The 16,959-nt window shown below is 44.3% G+C and overlaps 2 protein-coding genes across 2 annotated transcripts; one reads left to right on the top strand and one right to left on the bottom strand.

Annotated features, from left to right (window-relative positions):
• Positions 1–6,143: 6,143 nt before the first annotated feature.
• On the top strand, positions 6,144–8,996 carry LOC129817133 (DNA-binding protein inhibitor ID-2-like). The gene is made up of 3 exons (XM_055872068.1): positions 6,144–7,119; positions 7,613–7,676; positions 8,550–8,996. Exons 1-2 carry the CDS (start codon positions 6,721–6,723, stop codon positions 7,655–7,657), a joined length of 444 nt encoding a protein of 147 aa, XP_055728043.1. The 5' UTR covers positions 6,144–6,720; the 3' UTR covers positions 7,658–7,676; positions 8,550–8,996.
• A 545-nt stretch (positions 8,997–9,541) lies between these two features.
• On the bottom strand, positions 9,542–15,431 carry LOC129817131 (kinase D-interacting substrate of 220 kDa B-like). The gene is made up of 3 exons (XM_055872065.1): positions 15,268–15,431; positions 14,772–15,002; positions 9,542–13,099 (listed from the first exon to the last, which is right to left on the bottom strand). The coding sequence occupies exons 1-3, from the start codon at positions 15,307–15,309 to the stop codon at positions 11,912–11,914; spliced, it is 1,461 nt and encodes a 486-aa protein (XP_055728040.1). The 5' UTR covers positions 15,310–15,431; the 3' UTR covers positions 9,542–11,911.
• Positions 15,432–16,959: the final 1,528 nt, after the last annotated feature.

Here is a 16,959-nt window from a genome sequence, read left to right as displayed (position 1 = left end):
GTTATTAAGGGTCTCGTCCGTGTAGTGTTATTAAGGGTCTCGTCCGTGTAGTGTTATTAAGGGTCTCGTCCGTGTAGTGTTATTAAGGGTCTCGTCCGTGTAGTGTTATTAAGGGTCTCGTCCGTGTAGTGTTATTAAGGGTCTCGTCCGTGTAGTGTTATTAAGGGTCTCGTCCGTGTAGTGTTATTAAGGGTCTCGTCCGTGTAGTGTTATTAAGGGTCTCGTCCGTGTAGTGTTATTAAGGGTCTCGTCCGTGTAGTGTTATTAAGGGTCTCGTCCGTGTAGTGTTATTAAGGGTCTCGTCCGTGTAGTGTTATTAAGGGTCTCGTCCGTGTAGTGTTATTAAGGGTCTCGTCCGTGTAGTGTTATTAAGGGTCTCGTCCGTGTAGTGTTATTAAGGGTCTCGTCCGTGTAGTGTTATTAAGGGTCTCGTCCGTGTAGTGTTATTAAGAGTCTCGTCCGTGTAGTGTTATTTCGGGTCTTGTCCGTGTAGTGTTATTAAGGGTCTCGTCCGTGTAGTGTTATTGAGGTCTCGTCCGTGTAGTGTTATTTCGGGTCTTGTCCGTGTAGTGTTATTAAGGGTCTCGTCCGTGTAGTGTTATTAAGGGTCTTGTCCGTGTAGTGTTATTTCGGGTCTCGTCCGTGTAGTGTTATTTCGGGTCTCGTCCGTGTAGTGGTATTTCGGGTCTCGTCCGTGTAGTGTTATTAAGGGTCTCGTCCCGTGTATTTATTAGAGGTTTACTCCTCGCTCTTTGTCTGGGTTCGTCCCCATGCCTTTTTCATGACATGTTGTATTTTTGGGTGGAGTAATTAAAACCCCCCCTTATGTATTCCTGCGCCTGTCTACGATCATTATACAATGGGACACAGTCACTTTATCCCTACCTACATGTACATACTACCTCGACTAACCTGTAGCGAAATGCTTGTACTTTAGTTTATTTAGTAAATATTTACTTAACTCTATTTCTTGAACTGCATTGTTGGTTAAGGGCTTGTACGTAAGCATTTCATGGTAAGGTTGAATTCGGCACATGTGACAAATACAATTTGATTTGATTAGATTTTTGCTTATTGAGTACCACTTCCCCTTGATTTGTCTCATACCTGGCTGGAACTCGGGACCTCTGCTTTGCTAACAGACGTGACCGCCCTCCTTGACAACGTTCCAACGGTTTGAGCCACCCAAAAGGTATCAGTTGGATGGCTCTATGTACAACATTTCAAGCTAGCTGTGGAGTGAACTCCGTTACACATACAAGTATGAGTTCACACTCTATGAAGGTCAAAACCAGGTCTGATCAGGGGTTGAGTTAGAGAGAAACGAAGAGGAGTTAAACCACCACAACAACAAAAAACATTCAATAGTAATTGGATAGATTTCTGTTACCACCTTCCTTCCGAGATGCTCCACCCCCACCGCTTTCCTTCCCAATAATAATCTTCTCTGTACACAGCGAGGCTTGTGACCCATCTCTGACACGAGGGTGTGTATTTCCACCAGGACTATGTGAGCAAATGGGGCCTGTAGCTCATCACACACACATCATATACGTCCCAAATGGCACCCTATACCATAGGGCCCTGGTCAAAAGTAGTGCCCTAAATAGGGAATAGGGTGCCATTTGGGACTCATTTGCCGTCCAGACCTCAGAGGCCAGGCGAGAGGAAGTCCAGGCCAAACAGAAAGAGACGCCAAGGCTAACCTTTTATGCAGGTATTCTCCCCCTTTGAAGTTTCAGCAGCATGGCCTTGAGACAGCAGAGCAAATAACACCTGTCCTATGAAGTTCTGCCTGAAGCATCTCCTATCCTCAACACAGAGACAGACAGAGACAGAATGACGAGGTAAAGGAAGAAGAATAAGACGAAGGAAGAGTAGTGTGATTCTCTAGATATCTGCTTTGGCAAAGTAAACATGTTTCCCATGCCAATAAAGCCCTTTGTATTGAAGAAAGAGAGAGAGGCAGCACTGTGAGCAATAAGAAGACCTCATGTAAAAGTGGTTCCCCAGGAGAAATCATAACATGATTGTGTGATCGTATTGAACTGACAGAACAGAACTGAGAACTACGAACGAAAGCACTGTAATCCAGAGGAAAATATGTCAGATTGTGTGCGTCCAAAATGGGAATACGCCCAAAATGGCACCCTATCCAAAAGATGAGAAATGAGAAGGGATGTTATTGTGCCCATACTTTGTATTTCTTATGCCGTTGGTTTTACTATTAAACTGCTCCGGCTATTATCAAGTTCTGCTCTCCTGCGTCTGACTTCCCTGCCACCAGAATCGCACCCCCTTACATTAATGTTTGTTGAAATGGATGTACGTCTGAGTAGGTGTTCTCTACTATATGTTGAAGGTTGGGAATTAAGTCCCAGCCAAAGTCATGTGGTATTTGTTTCATTACTCCATTGTTGACATAGTTCCAAAATGTTTTGCTTGTCAGCAATGAAGTTTTCAAGATATGTAACTTTCAAAATACAGAAATCTTCCCCGTATGATGTGTTTTGCATCATATTATGTTGCATTTTGTATCATATGATGAAAAATGCATCATACGGGGATGATTTCTATATTTTGAGTCCTATAGTGTCCTATTGGGAATAGGGTGCCATTTGGGATGCATCAGAGCCATTACAGAGGCCTGCCAGCACCCATTTCCATAGGAGTCAATACAGAGGCCTGCCAGCACCCATTTCCATAGGAGTCATTACAGAGGCCTGCCAGCACCCATTTCCATAGGAGTCATTACAGAGGCCTGCCAGCACCCATTTCCATAGGAGTCATTACAGAGGCCTGCCAGCACCCATTTCCATAGGAGTCATTACAGAGGCCTGCCAGTAGGAGTCGTTCAGAAGACAGAGGTAGAACGAGACCCACGGGGAACACCAAACTAAAGTGCCTTCTTTTCTTTAGCACATAAATAGGTGGAATGTGGGATGCTGCTATTCTTCCCACAGAGCAAATATACTGTATGTCAACAAACATGTCAACAAATATGACACGTAAAAACAATTGAGAAACTGGGAGAAATCAATGGAAATCAAACCTAGATAACTAACGATTACTCTACACTCTTAGAAATAAAGCTGCTATCTAGAACCTAAAAGGGTTCTTCTGCTGTCCCCATAGAAGAACCCTTTGAAGAACCCTTGTTGGTTCCAGGTAGAACTATTTTGCTTCCTTTCCACAGAAGGTTCTACCTGGAACCAAAAAGGGTTTTTACCTGGAACCAAAAAGGGTTTTACCTAGCCACCATGCTTCTACATCAGCTTGCTGTTTGGGGTTTTAGGCTGTGACATAGGCTGATGTAAAAAGGGCTTTATAAATACATTTGATTGATTGATTCTCCTATGATGACAGCTGAAGAACCCTTTTGGAACCCATTTTTCTAAGAGTGGACAGGAAAACTTTTCATCTGAAAGTAAGGGAGTACCTGAGTTCATTCTATGATAGAGGATTAATAGTTGCTCTGAAATGCAAGGTAAATGTTGTCCCAACTTCAACAAGCATGCTGTCCAGAATAAATATCATAGGATAGAACATAAGCTCTGTAATACTACCCTGTTGGATAAAGTGCAACATTGATGAGCAGGGTGGAAAATAACACAAAGTGAGACATTTAGTTAATACGATAAATCTAGGTTGGCAGTCAGTCACTGCCGTGTAAATACATTCTTCTGTCTTTCTTTCCATCAAATGTGCCTGTCGTTCTTAACTCAGAAGGTTAACATGAACACATTCACTCTATGTATGAGTGCTGGAAAGACATCATATTTTCACAACTGCTCCAGATCTCTTCTTCCTACCCAGTTTGAATATCATGAAAACATCAGTGTGTTATTTCCCCCTAACTTTGAGAGACGATGTCTTATTTGTGTTGTTTGTTTGCATCCTCCATATGAAACCGAGGGAAAGTGGGTACCTGCTGCATCTATATGAAACCGAGGGAAAGTGGGACCTGGTGCATCTATATGAAACCGAGGGAAAGTGGGTACCTGCTGCATCTATATGAAACCGAGGGAAAGTGGGTACCTGCTGCATCTATATGAAACCGAGGGAAAGTGGGTACCTGCTGCATCTATATGAAACCGAGGGAAAGTGGGTACCTGCTGCATCTATATGAAACCGAGGGAAAGTGGGTACCTGCTGCATCTATATGAAACCAAGGGAAAGTGGGTACCTGCTGCATCTATATGAAACCGAGGGAAAGTGGGTACCTGCTGCATCTATATGAAACCGAGGGAAAGTGGGTACCTGCTGCATCCATATGAAACCGAGGGAAAGTGGGTACCTGCTGCATCTATATGAAACCGAGGGAAAGTGGGTACCTGCTGCATCTATATGAAACCAAGGGAAAGTGGGTACCTGCTGCATCCATATGAAACCGAGGGAAAGTGGGTACCTGCTGCATCTATATGAAACCGAGGGAAAGTGGGTACCTGCTGCATCTATATGAAACCGAGGGAAAGTGGGTACCTGCTGCATCCATAAGAAACCGAGGGAAAGTGGGTACCTGCTTCATCCATATGAAACCGAGGGAAAGTGGGTACCTGCTGCATCTATATGAAACCGAGGGAAAGTGGGTACCTGCTGCATCCATATGAAACCGAGGGAAAGTGGGTACCTGCTTCATCCATATGAAACCGAGGGAAAGTGGGTACCTGCTGCATCTATATGAAACCGAGGGAAAGTGGGTACCTGCTGCATCCATATGAAACCGAGGGAAAGTGGGTACCTGCTGCATCTATATGAAACCGAGGGAAAGTGGGACCTGGTGCATCCATATGAAACCGAGGGAAAGTGGGTACCTGCTGCATCCATATGAAACCGAGGGAAAGTGGGTACCTGCTGCATCTATATGAAACCGAGGGAAAGTGGGTACCTGCTGCATCCATATGAAACCGAGGGAAAGTGGGTACCTGCTGCATCCATATGAAACCGAGGGAAAGTGGGTACCTGCTGCATCTATATGAAACCGAGGGAAAGTGGGACCTGGTGCATCTATATGAAACCGAGGGAAAGTGGGTACCTGCTGCATCTATATGAAACCGAGGGAAAGTGGGTACCTGCTGCATCTATATAAAACCGAGGGAAAGTGGGTACCTGCTGCATCTATATGAAACCGAGGGAAAGTGGGTACCTGCTGCATCTATATGAAACCGAGGGAAAGTGGGTACCTGCTGCATCCATATGAAACCGAGGGAAAGTGGGTACCTGCTGCATCTATATGAAACCGAGGGAAAGTGGGACCTGGTGCATCTATATGAAACCGAGGGAAAGTGGGTACCTGCTGCATCCATATGAAACCGAGGGAAAGTGGGTACCTGCTGCATCTATATGAAACCGAGGGAAAGTGGGTACCTGCTGCATCTATATGAAACCGAGGGAAAGTGGGTACCTGCTGCATCTATATGAAACCGAGGGAAAGTGGGTACCTGCTGCATCCATTCAAATGTCACCATATTCCCTATACTCTTTTCCAAGAGTGGCCATGGAAAATACATAATGAAGCATTGGTAACGTCCAAAATGTCACCCTATTCTATATATACGTCCAAAATGTCACCCTATTCTATATATAGTGTACTAAACCCAAATGGCACCCTTTTCCCTATATAGTGTACTAAACCCAAATGTCACCGTATTTCCTATATAGTGTATTAAACCCAAATGTCACCATATTCCCTATATTTTACTGCACTATATAGGGAATAGGGTGCCATTTGGGACACCATCATTGAGTGACAGGGTACTTTGAAATGAGAAGAGGAAAAGAAAAGTGGAATCTAGGACAGCTAGTGAAATAAGACAGTATACAGTTATGAAACAGTAGATCTGTTGTGTTGAGAAAAGCAAACCACAAGTGCAGGTGTATTACTCCGTACACTCCAGGGCAGGCACCAGGAGGAGCTCCATCTTAAGTCAGCTGAGAGCCCGCGCGCTGACTTGCAGCTGCCGTCGTCATAGCAGCCGCCTGAACAGCGCCACGCCGACTGGCTTCTAGGGCTGCTGTGAATTGGATGTCGTCACAGCGCTGGCGCCAGGGAGTCGGTAGAAGTGGGAGCTTGCGGCGATGCAGGCAACTCGCAGCTACTGCAGTGTGTGTTGAGCTCTGTTGTGCCAAGCCATCATCCGATTGGGTTCAACTTGGTACAGTGGGAAAGAAATTGAGAAACTGAGCATAGCTTAACGCATTGTGAAGTAAACTCACTCCAGATGAGCTAGTGGCCACGAAACCCTGCAATTTCTATCTATGGAAAATAATATAGACTAACAATAGCTGGAACTTGGAAATGTAATAGATGGTAAAACATCAAACTTAATTGTATCTGCGTAATTACGAGGTAGCCTACATTCGGCACATGGATGTGCCTTCATTTAGATCAGAAATACAGACTCAGATGACTTCAAAACAGATTTTCACAAGGGCCCGCCAACATCATCTCGCAGGTAACAGAGAAGAGCATCACTTTAGTGCGCGCCTTCACATAACTTGCTCAAGAATGCGGAAAATATGGGAGGGATGTAAAATATCTACCGCATTTAAACCAATACTGTTGCTTGGGATAGTGATTGACACTTCTAGATAGCCAATTGACGTGCATTTCGGCCTGATGTGCGACAAGCCCCGTTCACGAGCCTTTATAAGAACAATTGACAGCGTGCTGACTGATTGTACACGGCGAAGACTGGCCTAAAATACCGTTTTTTTTTCATGCATAATATCTTATCACACTCAACTGTCGTCATGAAAGCAATAAGCCCGGAGCGGTCTATGAGGAACAACATCTCCAACTCGTCGGAACATACCCTCGGCATCTCCCGGAGCAAGAGCCCGATGGATGACCCTCTGAGTCTGCTGTACAATATGAACGACTGCTACACAATGCTGAAGGAACTCGTGCCCAGCCTCCCACAGAACGGGAACGTCAGTAAAATTGAGATATTGCAGCATGTTATAGACTATATCTTGGACCTTCAGATTGCACTGGACTCTAGCTCGTCCCTCTCCAGCTGCCAACATCAGCAGCAGCGACTGGGACAGGGACAGGCAGCATCACCCAGGAATCCCCTAGCAACCATCAACTCAGACATCAGCCTCATCACCTTTCAGGTAAAAATAGAATCGAATAGCTTTATTTTTTCAATTAGAGGACTTCTGTTTTGGAGTGGTTCAGAAAAAGAAATAGACGAAACGATAGTAGGCTACACAGATTCTAGCGTGTTCAATTGGAATTCCTATATTTTAATAGATCCCCTAAATCCTATGACATGTATAGTTTTAATGTGGCCTAGGTAATATATGTTTATATGAGAAAAAAATAAAATATATGTTTATATGCTTACTTTAATTAAAGGCTTTTAGAATATATAAAAAAAGAATTACATTATTTCCAAGCAGTCTGCCTATTTGGCTTCTCATAAAGCTTTTGCATTTGACTATGTGCCACTGTTGGTTATTGTACACATGACAGCTTGGCGGTGAATGAATGTAGCATCAGCCCAATAGAGACCAGACCACTGCAACTGTACTAACTCAGCAATGCCAGGAGCCCCTCTCTGTAAGTGGTGATATTTAACAGTGGTTGTCTTGCCTGTTTTTACAGTCAACTGACCACTTCCCCAAAGGGACAGAGACTCATGACAGCTAAACTCTCCTTCACTGACTGGGTAAGTGTTTCCTTACTGCCATTATTGTATCCATCATTTCTATTTGGAATGGTCATTTTGTTCATTAGGAGAAAACAAGCTGCGCTCAAATGGGTCCAAACTACACTGTCCCGATAGGAGAATGCTTTTTGGTTCCAGGTCCAACCCTCTGTGGAAAGATAGAACCTTTTGGGTTCTATCTTCTACCTGGGACCAAAAAGGGTTCTTCAAAGGGTTCTCCTATGGGGACAGGAAAAATACTCCTTTTTAGATTCTAGATATCGCCTTTTTTTGTGTATAAAGTCATGGATACTTGGTATAAGTTGCTCTTTGAAAAGTGTAGTCTATGTGAAGTGTTATATTGTTGACTTGACTAAGATATGACATCACTGTAATGGAATAACCTATCATGAAATAATAGTCTCTGGCTACATAAGACAGACTGGCTACTCCAGTCAGTGGTTGTGGGTTCTGAAAACTACCGGTCAGTAGATAATTTGCAGAGAGGAAAAGCAGGCGCCAGCCAGCATCATTATAGCTATAGTATAGATCCATTCCCACGTTGTACTTAGAGGTTGACAGGATGTTGCTTATTCCTCCGTTGACGCCTCCATCTGGTGCTCAGGGATTGCCCAGTATTTCAGTGTTTGCATCCCAAATAGCACCCTATTTTCTATGTAGTCCCCTAAGGGCCCTGGTTAAAAGTAGTGCACTACATAGGGAATAGGGTGCCATATGAGACATACACTCACCAGTATTTCAGTGTTTGGTTAAAGTAGAAAAAGAAGTGTGTCTTCTTCTCAGGCGCCAGTCTGACTGTCCAGTTCCCCGTCTGTCCTTTAGCCTTGCTTCTCTTTAAACACGACCCTCTTTTCACTTCCCAATCTCTTACAGGTGTGTTTTAAACAGGACCTCATGTTCCCCTCCAATGGCTGGCTGGATTTCCGCTTGATTTAACTTTCATTTGTCTTCCTAAAAGGAGATGTGTGTTGTCGTTTTGACTTTTTATTTATCTACTGGCCTGGCTGATATCTTTTCTTCCAACTGAAGAATGATTCCTCAACAACGATGGGAAGACAACGACAGACTGACTGAAATTACAGTATTGAAACAAGATATCTTTCCACAAGAGGAGATAGCCTTTTCTTTTGGAAGTGGCACATTACTACAGACAGACTAATGGTCAGTCAATGTATATAAAATGTTAAGACAATATCATGCCTGTATAGTAGCTGATTTGTTGCAGAGAATATAAAGATGCATTTTATTGTACTGCGGCTTTCAAAGAAATGTTGTAAATTGCACTTTTATACAATAATAAAGTATATTCCTTATACTGTACATTATGTTAATATCCATATTACCTGACCTATTTCAATCTTTTAAATTACTGTCACTGTACTTTCTCTTACATCAAAGGATGTTGCAACTTCCCTTTATGCTATTTGCTTTTAAATGTATCTGAATAGAGTGAGATTTATTAGGAAGATGATATCACAAGGCTCAATGCATTGCAGTTACTAATCTTATCTAGTTATCCAGGATGGTGTGCTGGCGTGCCCAGATCCATCTAGTCACTCACTGGTGGTTCTCTGTAGCACAGTTGGTAACGCATGGCACTTGCAACTCTAGGATAGTGGGTTCGATTCTCGGGATCAACCATATGTTAAACAATTTATGCACGCATGACTCTTAAGTCGCTTTGGATGAGAGCGTCTGCAAAATGGCACATAATATTACATATTATGGCACATACTATTTTTGCATGGGGGAGCACGCCTCCTGCTGGCCGACGTTAAGAAGGAACTGCTATATGAAAGTATGAGAATACTTAGTGGTTCATACGTATAAATTCTCTGTGAGAACATACAAGAGGCTAGACTGTAGAAGGTCAACAACCAGGTTTTATTTTTCAGTCAGATAATGTCTGACGGCACCATTCACTTCTTTCCCTTCATAGATAGAATATCTTGTGTTCTTCTCCCACATGGTTATCATCCGACTGGTTAAGACACCATACAACATCACAGTGCATGCAACACATAGGAGAGCACTCTGACATTGCACTGATATTTGCAAACTCATTTAGGCATGCAATGTACAGTTCATTAGGTACGCATGCAACACCAATCTTTACTGTAGCCAGATTTGTGAATCGGACGCCATTAAGTGTACATTTTATATCTGCTTAATTAAAATGTATTTAAATGGCATCGGATTCACAAATGGGGCCTCTACTATTGGCCTCTACTACGTTAAGGGAGGAGACAGGCCCTGACAACATGTAATAAACCAAATAACTTTACAACCACTGTTCATTACAAAGCAGCATACATACAGTCCCATGTATCATATGGCGAAGAGTCAGCAACTGAATTTTGCAGCGATCAATATCTTTTTCTGAGGATTACTTCTCTATTATTGTCACATATTAGTGTCAACGTCCCTCCCTTTTATCCAACACTTTTGTTTGTGTTGGCAGGAGATGAGTCCCAAATGGCACCCTATTCCACCGATAGCGCACTACTTTGGACCAGGGCCCATAGGAAGGTAAAATAGGTAAAAGCCCTGTGGCTTTTGCAATGAGATGAATAGTTCAGTTGAGTCTCCTCCATGTCATTTGCTGAGACACGACAAAAACAGATCCCACACACAATTTTGTTCATTTGGCTCACGCGTTCATATGCATTCATTCTTCATCTATACCAGGTATCTTCTCTTTTACCCACCCACAAGCTCAATACATCACTTGTTGACACACATAGGCAGCAGCAGCTAATATTAACACTGTTGAGGCATGCTTGTAGCCTGGTCCCAGATCTGTTTGTGCTCTTGCCAGCTCCATTGCTCATTGTCAAGCCATTGGCATGACAAGGAGTTGGCGAGATGGCACAGACAGACTGACACCCAGGCTACCATGCTTGTTGTAGTGCAAAATAATAAACAGATAGTTAGTCACTGTACGTAGGTAGTTAAGTTTTCAATTATACTGCACTGTAAAAAATGGGACGGCGCTGTTAAGTGCTTTTACTGATTGGAATGATCGAAATTTACGCTTTGGTTCATTCAATCTGTTCTATCAATTTGTCTGAAATCAAATAACGAATTTGTCAGATCAATGTGATTTTTTTATTTGAATGAAAGCTTCTAAATTGCTTTCCACACCTCATGCACATCGAATAGCGGTAGGGGCAATGTAGCGGCGGCAGCCTATCAGAAGAGTTGCCGAGGCGTGGCTTATTGGGGGGTGCGTGGCTTTCAGTTGGATATTTTTGCCCACCCCTGAGAGTGAATGTCATTCCAGTTGAGGTGGTCTATTGTATTTGTCATCTGTAATGACACTAAAGCGCCTGATAACGTTTCTATGTGACGGTAGCCATTGCTTGGTTATGATATTGTGGTTCCTAAATGTGAAGGTCTTTAGTTTGGAAAAATTATTTTAAAACATCTTATTTTTTAGGTTGTTGATTTAAATTGCTTGTAACACAATTTAATATATTTGGAAAGGTAATTCCAAAGTAAAAAGTGAACTAGGAACAAGATGAAAAAAATTGGTTGTATTGTCATTAAATTACATTTACATTTACATTTTAGTCATTTAGCAGACGCTCTTATCCAGAGCGACTTACAGTAGAGTGCATACATTTTATTACATTTTACATACTGAGACAAGGATATCCCTACCGGCCAAACCCTCCCTAACCCGGACGACGCTATGCCAATTGTGCGTCGCCCCACATTAAATATTTTTTGTATTTGTTATATTAAGTTTAACCAAAGGGGAAATGTAGGTTTAGTGTTGAAATAAACAGGCTACAACTTCAAATATAATGAAATATAACAGTTGGCATTGAATCATATATTTGTCATAATAATGTTGTTGTTTTTACCAGAGGTGAAGTAAATTAGGTTGATCTAAAGATAATTTGTTTTACAGTGTACGTAGCTAGCTACCTTCACCTCTAGAGAATATCAAGCCGGTTAGTAGAGGTCACTTCACTTCACTTTAGACAATACAAATACAGAGTACAAGATCTCAGTGAGCTACCTTCACCAGGCTACCTCCTGTAACAGAATGTGAGGTTGCCAGATCAGGCTGGTTAAACAAGGCTATCTACTTAGTGCACACCAAGCACGAACATCATTTATTTACCCATTTAGCTTGCTACGGTACCTTGCTACGCATGCATTGTCAGATTACCACACCAAACATCTACTGACTAAGTGCTCTCCTGGGTATGAGATGGGCAGGGGGCTCACAGGATGCTCTCGCGCTCCTCTCCGAAAGTGACGGTGTCGGAGGACACGGTGGTGATCTCCGGAGGATCCCCGGGGTTCAGCCCCCTCTTCAGGTGCACCACGCGCACGTTCTCGTTGTGCGGGCCGGGCTTGGTGGTGGTACTGGTGGTGCCGGAACCCGTGGAGACGATGACCTCGCTGATGGAGGAGGAAGTAGGGGTGGAACAGGTGGTGTCGGTGGACCCCACTGGAGCCCTCTGTCCCTGGCAACGCTGCTGGTCGTTGGTGTTGTTGTTGAGGGTGGTGTTGCTGGGCGTGCGGTTGAGGTTGTAGCTCTTGGATAAGGGCCAGCTCTCTTCGGGGCTGCTGGCCAGCAGGCTGCACTGGTCCTCGGAGCAGATGGACATGCGGGCTACAGCTGAGTCCTGGAGACCACTCAGGCTGCTGGGCAGACCCCTCTTACTGGCCGCCCGGCTCTGGCTGTCCTCCTGGTCCAGCTCGATCAGGTTGGCCTGCTCCAGCTGGGACAGGTCAGCCTCCTCATCCTGCAGGGAGTGGTTGGGCGAGCTCTCGTTGGAGCGCATGCCGGAGTCAGAAGAATCCTTCTTATCCAGCATGGCGTCAGACAGGTATTCTTTACCCTTAGCCAGGGCCAGGGAGGATGCTTTGGGGTCACCTGGCTTTTTCGCGTCCCCCAGGAGAGGAGCGTCGGAGTTCTCTGAATCCTCGTCGTCGCTGGTGAGCTTCTGGTAGGGCAGCCCACCGGTCTTCATCTTGAGGTCGGCTGCTCCCTGGAACAGGCCGCTCCCCCGGTCACTGGACCCGGGCGCCTTGCGTCCGAGCAGGGTCTTGGAGGAGCCATGGGGGTCCTGCTTCTCGTCCTCCTCTGTGATGGGGTCCAGGGGGGCTTCGGCGGTGGTGAAGTCCGGGGCATCCACGGCGGGAAGCTTGGAGGTGCTTCTCTTGGTGGTAGCCTTGTCCTTGGTTTTGTCCTCGGAGCTGGCGGAGGTCATGAACTGGTTGGGGTGGGGCTGGACGGGCTTCTCTCCCCCGCCTCCGCCCACCTCCAGCGTGGCCATCTGGGCGATGTACTCCTGGTAGGCGTTGCGGTACTCCGACTGCTGCTTTTCCGTCAGCTTGACGATGTCGTTGGACGACTCCTGGGAGTTGAGGCTGGACATGCTGGGGGTACGGTGGGTGGGGGCCTGGGGAGGGGGACATGGAACATTGCATCTCCTAGATCTGTGGTCTAAGTACATATGTAGGCTATCATTTGGTTTACATACAGGCCAACGGCTTAATTCATGGTTCTGTACATATACAGTACTAGTGCAAAGTTTGGACACACCTACTCGTTCAAGGGTTTACCTTTATTTGACTATTTTCTACATTGTAGAATAATAGTGAAGACATCAACACTATGAAATAACACATATGGAATCATGTAGTAACCAAAAAGGTGTTAAACAAAACAAAATATATTTGAGATTTGAGATTCTTCAAATAGCCACCCTTTGCCTTGATGACAGCTTTGCACACTCTTGGCATTCTCTCAACCAACTTCATGAGGTAGTCACCTGGAATGCATTTCAGTTAACAGGAATGTCTTATTAAAAGTTAGTTTGCGCATTTGAGCCAATCAATTATGTTGTGACAAGGTAGAGGTGGTATACAGAAGATAGCCCTATTTGGTAAAACACCAAGTCCATATTATGGCAAGAACAGCTCAAACAAGCAAAGAGAAATGGCAGTCCATCATTACTTTAAGACATGAAGGTCAGTCAATCCAGACATTTTTAAGAAAGTTTCTTCAAGTGCAGTTGCAAAAACCATCAAGCGCTATGATGAAATTGGCGCTCATGAGGACCGCCACAGGAAAGGAAGACCCAGAGTTACCTCTGCTGCAGAGGATAAGTTCATTAGAGTTACCAGCCTCAGATTGCAGCCCAAACAAATGCTTCACAGAGTTCAAGTAACAGACACATCTCAACATTAACTGTTCAGAGGAGACTGAGTTAATCAGGCCTTCATGGTCAAATTTCTGCAAAGAAACCACTTCTGAAAGACAACAATAAGAAGAGGAGACTTCCTTGGGCCAAGAAACACGAGCAATGAACATTAGACCGGTGGAAATCTGTCCTTCGACCTAATGAGTCCAAATTTTAGATTTTTGGTTCCAACCGCCATGTCTTTGTGAGACGCAGAGTAGGTGAACGGATGATCTCTGCATGTGTGGTTCCCACCGTGAAGCATGGAGGAGGAGGTGTGATGGTGCTTTGCTGGTGACACTGTCTGTGATTTATTTAGAATTCAAGGCACACTTAACCAGCATGGCTACCACAGCATTCTGCAGCGATGCGCCATCCCATCTGGTTCGCACTTAGTGGGAATAGAGTGCTGCATCAGATGACCTGGCCTGGGATGGTTTCGGGATGAGATGGTTTGGGATGAGTTGGACCGCAGAGTGATGGAAAAGCAGCCAACAAGTGCTCAGCATATGTGGGAACTCCTTCAAGACAGTTGGAAAAGCATTCCTCATGAAGCTGGTTGAGAGAATGCCAACAGTCAGCAAAGTTGACATCAAGGCAAAGGGTGGCTACTTTGAGGAATCAAAAATATAAAACATATTTTGATTTGTTTAACACTTTTTTTGGTTATTACCTGATTCCATATGTGTTATTTCATAGTTGTGATGTCTTAACTATTATTCTACAATGTAGAAAATAGTAAAAATTAAGAAAAACCCTTGATGATGAGTAGGTGTCCAAACTTTTGACTGGTACTGTACATAGCTACACAATTCTAGTCTTTCTGTCAACGTAATATAATGACGCAACATAGACCTCTTTACAAGGAAAGAGACCACCAGTCACTCACCATCCATGTGTTGTTGCTATGCCTGGGAGGCTCGTCCAGTCCCACATTGCTCAGTTCCTCAAAGCTCAGGTTGAAGCTGTACATGGGTGAGTTGGCCTCGAGGTTGGCGGCACCGGCATGGGGCGGGGCGACCTGGCGCCTCGGTTCCCCGTGGCCCACCACACTGCTGTCCATCTCGCTGGGAGCCTCCTCATGAAGCACCTGGCTCTCCACGTGACGCATCTCCAACACCTAGAGGAAGAGGAGGAAGAGGAAGAAGAAGCGAGAGAAGGCAGAAGAGTAGGAGGGAAAGGAAGAAGAGGAAGAGAAAGTAGAAGAGGAAGAGAGAAAGAAGAAAAGAAAGGAACAATGCACCGATCTCTAAATACGGCTGGGCTAAATAGTAATTACTGGGTTAAGAAGTGCTTGATAACAGCAGTGTCCAGTGTTAAAGCTATTGGTAAATCCACTACAAAACAAAATAACAGGCAAGAGGCAAAGTTAGGGTTAAACTCACAGTTCCTCTGAAGAGCTGCCAGTCTCCAAAGTTCATTTTCATTTCATTCTTCAGCTCATCAATGTTGCACTGGGTCAGAACTCTGCCATTCACATTAGCCTGAGAGACAAAGAGCAGAATGAGACAAGGAAGAGGAGGTTAATGGTAGAGAGAGAGAGAGAGAGAGAGAGAGAGAGAGAGAGAGAGAGAGAGAGTGTGCGAGAAGGTTAATGGTAGAGAGAGAGAGAGAGAGGTTAATGGTAGAGAGAGAGAAGGTTAATGGTAGAGAGAGAGAGAGAGAGAGAGGAGGTTAATGGTAGAGAGCGAGAGAGAGGAGGTTAATGGTAGAGAGCGAGAGAGAGAGGAAGTTAATAGTAGCGAGAGAGAGGAGGTTAATGGTAGAGAGAGAATGAAGGTTAATGGTAGAGAGAGAAGAGGTTTTAATGGTAGAGAGAAAGAGAAGGTTAATGGTAGAGAGAGAGAGAGAGAGAGAGAGGAGGTTAATGATAGAGAGAGAGAGAAAGTTAATAGTAGCGAGAGAGAGGAGGTTAATGGTAGAGAGAGAATGAAGGTTAATGGTAGAGAGAGAATAGGTTTTAATGGTAGAGAGAAAGTGGAGGTTAATGGTAGAGAGCGAGAGTGGAGGTTAATGGTAGAGAGAGAGAGTGGAGGTTAATGGTAGAGAGAGAGAGTGGAGGTTAATGGTAGAGAGAGAGATAGGATGTTAATGGTAGAGAGAGAGGGTGGAGGTTAATGGTAGAGAGAAAGTGGAGGTTAATGGTAGAGAGAGAGATAGGATGTTAATGGTAGAGAGAGAGAGTGGAGGTTAATGGTAGAGAGAGAGATCGGATGTTAATGGTAGAGAGAGAGAGTGGAGGTTAATGGTAGAGAGAGATAGGATGTTAATGGTAGAGAGAGAGAGAGTGGAGGTTAATGGTAGAGAGAGATAGTGGAGGTTAATGGTAGAGAGAGAGAGTGGAGATTAATGGTAGAGAGAGAGAGAGTGGAGGTTAATGGTAGAGAGAAAGTGAGGGTTAATGGTAGAGAGAGAGAGTGGAGGTTAATGGTAGAGAGAGAGAGTGGAGGTTAATGGTAGAGAGAGAGAGAGAGAGGAGGTTAATGGTAGAGAGAGAGATAGGATGTTAATGGTAGAGAGAGAGAGTGGAGGTTAATGGTAGAGAGAGAGAGTGGAGGTTAATGGTAGAGAGAGAGAGTGGAGGTTAATGGTAGAGAGAGAGAGTGGAGGTTAATGGTAGAGAGAGAGAGTGGAGGTTAATGGTAGAGAGAGAGGGTGGAGGTTATTGGTAGAGAGAGAGAGTGGAGGTTAATGGTAGAGAGAGAGAGTGGAGTTTATGGTAGAGAGAGAGATAGGATGTTAATGGTAGAGAGAGAGTGGAGGTTAATGGTAGAGAGAGAGATCGGATGTTAATGGTAGAGAGAGAGAGTGGAGATTAATGGTAGAGAGTGATAGGATGTTAATGGTAGAGAGAGAGAGTTGAGGTTAATGGTAGAGAGAGAGTGGAGGTTAATGGTAGAGAGAGAGATAGGATGTTAATGGTAGAGAGAGAGAGAGTGGAGGTTAATGGTAGAGAGAAAGTGAGGGTTAATGGTAGAGAGAGAGAGTGGAGGTTAATGGTAGAGAGAGAGAGTGGAGATTAATGGTAGAGAGAGAGAGAGAGAGAGGAGGTTAATGGTAGAGAGAGAGGGTGGAGT

This window comes from Salvelinus fontinalis, chromosome 20 (genome assembly GCF_029448725.1).
Source record: "Salvelinus fontinalis isolate EN_2023a chromosome 20, ASM2944872v1, whole genome shotgun sequence".
NCBI classification, from domain to species: Eukaryota; Metazoa; Chordata; class Actinopteri; order Salmoniformes; family Salmonidae; genus Salvelinus; species Salvelinus fontinalis.
The sequence above is the reverse complement of the archived record's forward strand: the minus strand, read 5'-3'. Positions and strand labels throughout refer to the sequence as shown.